Below are 4,044 nucleotides of genomic sequence, written 5' to 3' on the forward strand. Positions count from 1 at the left end.
TTAATTACTGGGGCGCATGTGAGTAAGGAAAGCAGACAGAATGTGGGGACAAAGCTGTTGCAATGTCACCTGTGCTGATATATCCCAGTGCCCATAAAAGTGCCTGACCTACGTGGGTTAGGAAATAAATACTCTTGAAGCAGCAAATGAATAAGACCTTGAGGTACTCCCACCTATTTGAACCACTGTGGTTGCTTCTCCAAACTCACCCCCATGCTGTCTGATGTTAGTCCAGGTATCCTAGGAGTTCTCAGGCATTAAGACAATCACACTTGAAGCCCACGTATCGACATGATTGAAACCCACAGGGCCGCGGGCTCCACTCCTCACTTAGCAGGTCTCTGTGTTTTCTGCTCAGGCTCCCAGGGGGTCACTGCTTGTTCCAGGGTGAGGCCTGTCCCACTTGTTTCTGCCTCTCCTGAAGGGCTTCTCACGGGGACAGGCTTGCAGAGACATGACAGCCCCCAGGTGTGGGCCCAGGTGATCTCCAGTCCCCATGCTGGCACTGTCACTGCACCTGCAGGTGAAATGACAAACACTTCCCAGCAAGGCGCTGAGGTCATGGAGTCCCTAAACTTTATCACCTGCCATGCCCAACCTGCAGGATGCTGCCTCAGAACCACTGCAGACAGCACACACAGTCAGGTAAGCAGGGATTTTTTCCTTCTTTGGACAGTTGTAAATTTTATGTGTATCTTGATGCTTCTAATCAGCCATAAAACTAATCTATGGCAATCTATCAGATTAGTCTTTTATTATTTTTTTTCATCCTGAGGTTTTACATTGGTTAGAACTCTGGGTTCTCCATGTTGGAAGTTAGGGAACCCACTCAAGTCTGCTTTCCACACATCTTTTCCGGGCCAGCTCCTACTATCGCTCTGGGCCACCCTCAGCAGGTCCTCCATGCCTGTTGGGTAGGTCTGTGTTCTCTCATCTTGTCCACAGGAGTCTCTGAGCAGGAATATGTTCCTTGATAAGTGTCCCTTCTGTGGCACCAGTGTCCCCCACAAATGGACTCTCTGCTAAAGGGATGTCAGAGGAGACCCTGCAGAGCCTCTGAGGGGTCTTGTCCACTATGTCACTGGCACTCAGTCCCCGGGTCCCAGGTCCATGCTGCGGCCACCGTGCTTTCTCAGGTCAGTAAGTGGAGCCCAAGGGAGTCTGCAGGAGTCCATTTAGAATTCTGTTCTGTTAGAGTCACATTAACATCCCTTAGGGAAAAGGCCTGATTGTGTTTTCCATTTGGGGATAAAAAGGCTACTCAGCAAAAACGTGTGGCTCACCCTGATGAGGAAGAGAAACTGGAGGAAGGCAAAGAGAGCAAAAGGAAATGTGGGTGTCAGCTTCTCCAGTCTGGCTGTATCCCCCTTGGCACCCCGGCTTGTAAGCAGGTTGTGAATGTGCTGAACTGCTGTTTACACCCACTATTAATCTGTTCTCTGACTTACCCACCCCATTTGTTCATGAAGCAGAAAATGATATTTCTATTCTTGCCAGGGATACTGTAGATGGGCAGCACACGCCCTTCATGAGGGCTCGGAGCATCTATTTAGATCCCCTGTGTCTGCACACATCCTAGGGTTGTGGGAGACCCTTAGTCTCCTGGCTGTGAATGTCTGCAGTCGTGTCTCAGAACAGCCTCAATGTCCACAGGCTCTGGTTAGTGGGGCTGTGCTGATACACAGCATGGAAATTCTCAGGGCGGGGAGGACTCAAAGTCTCCCACAGTCCCAGGAAGGTGTGGAGCACAGGGTGAGCTAGGCAGACCTGGAGGCTCCGCTACAGCCTGACCCCTGTCCTCTGGCTCATGTCAGGCTTGCTCTTCTGAAACATCCCTGTTCTCTCCGATCCCTCTGTGTGGTCTACCTCACAGCTGTAGACCTATTGTCATCTTTAGTACACCAGTGAGTTTCAAACTCCCTTTCCTATCTTGTAGATGCTTTCAAGTGGCCAATTGTGAAAATTCTGCAGGTACCACAGTGCCCAGGTGGACAGGGATATGTGCTCTGACCACACCTCCCTCTCAGCTGCCATCCCTATACTTACGTTTCTATCCATTTTTATAGAAAGAAATCATCTGCACATGTCTGTGTCTTGCCATTGCCCTGTAAAATGTATTTTTGAATCAACCTGAGTCAGGGCACAGGGCTCTTCCTCACGCTCACTTTCCCCTTGGAGGGGGCCACTGCAGCTTTGGGCAGCACAGGTCTCACGTTGGGTCTTTGAGTTTCTGGGCATAAAGTCTTGGTCTATTTTTCTGAGAGGGTTTAGTTTATGGTCAGTATTACATTGGGGGATGTATTGATGCCGACACACTTAATCTCATGGGTCTATCTCTTCATCCCCTGCCCTAGGTACAAGCCGACCCTGCGAGTGCTGACGTGATCTGCTCAGCATGGATATGGGGATGGTTTTCCTCACTCAGACAGGAGTGGGATTCGTGGGAAACTTCTCCCTCCTTGGTCTCTATAATTTCACCTTGCTCACTGGACGCCACTTTAGACCCACAGACGTGATTCTCAATCAAGTGGTACTGGCGAATTCTATTGTTCTTTTGGCTAAAGGAGTCCCCCAGACTCTGGCAGCTCTGGGATGGAAACGTTTCCTGGATGACACGAGGTGTAAACTTGTCTTCTATTTTTATACAGTGAGCACTGGTGTCTCCTTCAGCACTTGGTACCTGTTCAATGGCTTCCAGGCCCTAAAGCTAAACCCCAGAATTTGCAGGTGGATCACGCTCAAGATGAGATCACTACGATCTATCGGCTTCTGCTGCCTCCTCTGCTGGGCCCTGCATCTCGTGATAAATTCATTTCTGCCTTTAATAGTGAAAGGCCCATTGAATAAGAAAAATCTCAGTGTGGATGGGAATCATGGGTACTGTTTCTGGGTAGTGCCAGAGAGACACAGCACCTTATACACTGTCCTGTACTTCTCCCCCGACTTGTTGAGTCTGGTCCTCATGGCCTGGGCCAGCGGCTCCATGGTCCTTGTCCTGCACAGACACAGGCAGCAGGTTCAGCACATCCACAGCCACGTCCTCTACCCCCCACCTTCTCATGAGGCCAGAGCCACACGCACCATCCTGATCCTGGTGAGCTCCTTTGTGGCCTTTTATTCCGTCTACACTGTTTTGACCATTTGGATGACTCTTGCCCCCAGGAGAGGCCAGTGGGTCATGAACAGCTCTGTGCTGGTGTCCTCGTGTGTCCCAGCACTCAGCCCCTTTGTGCTCATCGTCAGTGACACCCGCGTCTCTCAGGTCCTCTCTTACTGCAGAGCAAGGACACATGGTGTCTCCTAATCCACCTGCCTGGTTAGCGGTCTGTTGTCTTGGATGTACTTGAATGTCCATGTCATCATCTGCTCATGTTTGAAGAGCCCTTATGTCAATACTGTCTGATACTATGGCAAATGACGTGGCCATATCTTCTGTAGTGTCATTCTACACCAGACTAACTACGAACACTGTGCACATAATTAAACAAGGATTTATCATTCTAACCTTAGGTTTCTCAGTAAAGAATGTTCAGGATGTTTTATTTATTTTTTTCATTTATATGTTTTGTTTGTTCAGGATATTTTAAAAGAATGTAATGGAGGAAATTTCTGAGTTTAATGTCCAGGAAAGTTTTTTATTTTCATTTTTTTAGAAACTCACTGAAGGCTTTTTTCATGTTTCTCTCTGTTTTTAATTAATTCATTTTAATTGACCAATATTTATTATGTGTATTTATGGGACTCAGTGGGATGTTCTGATCTATTTACACATTGTATAAAGATTAAATCACCTAGTTAACATGTCCAACATCTCACAAACTTATTTCTGGTGAGGATCTTAAAAAACCTGTTGTTTTAGAAATTTTGAAATGCAAAGTACATTATTAACAACAGTGATCATAAATCGTTTTCCCAATAATTTTTGAGCTCACTTTTTTGGCAGGGGAATGAACTGCATGAGCAGTGTGAGGAAGGCACTTCCAGCCTCAGGGGAGTGGGCTGAGACTCAGGTGCTTGGAGTGCAGACAGGTGAGGAGGTCAGCA

The 4,044-nt window shown here is 47.7% G+C and overlaps 1 protein-coding gene across 1 annotated transcript; it reads left to right on the plus strand.

Annotated features, from left to right (window-relative positions):
- The first annotated feature begins 2,274 nt into the window (after window positions 1–2,274).
- On the plus strand, window positions 2,275–3,304 carry LOC107158829 (vomeronasal type-1 receptor 1-like). Its single transcript, XM_015505318.1, has 2 exons — window positions 2,275–2,308; window positions 2,406–3,304. The coding sequence occupies exons 1-2, from the start codon at window positions 2,275–2,277 to the stop codon at window positions 3,302–3,304; spliced, it is 933 nt and encodes a 310-aa protein (XP_015360804.1).
- The last annotated feature ends 740 nt before the right edge of the window (window positions 3,305–4,044 follow it).

The sequence above is a fragment of the Marmota marmota genome, unplaced genomic scaffold (genome assembly GCF_001458135.2).
Source record: "Marmota marmota marmota unplaced genomic scaffold, marMar, whole genome shotgun sequence".
In the NCBI taxonomy this organism is placed as follows: Eukaryota; Metazoa; Chordata; class Mammalia; order Rodentia; family Sciuridae; genus Marmota; species Marmota marmota.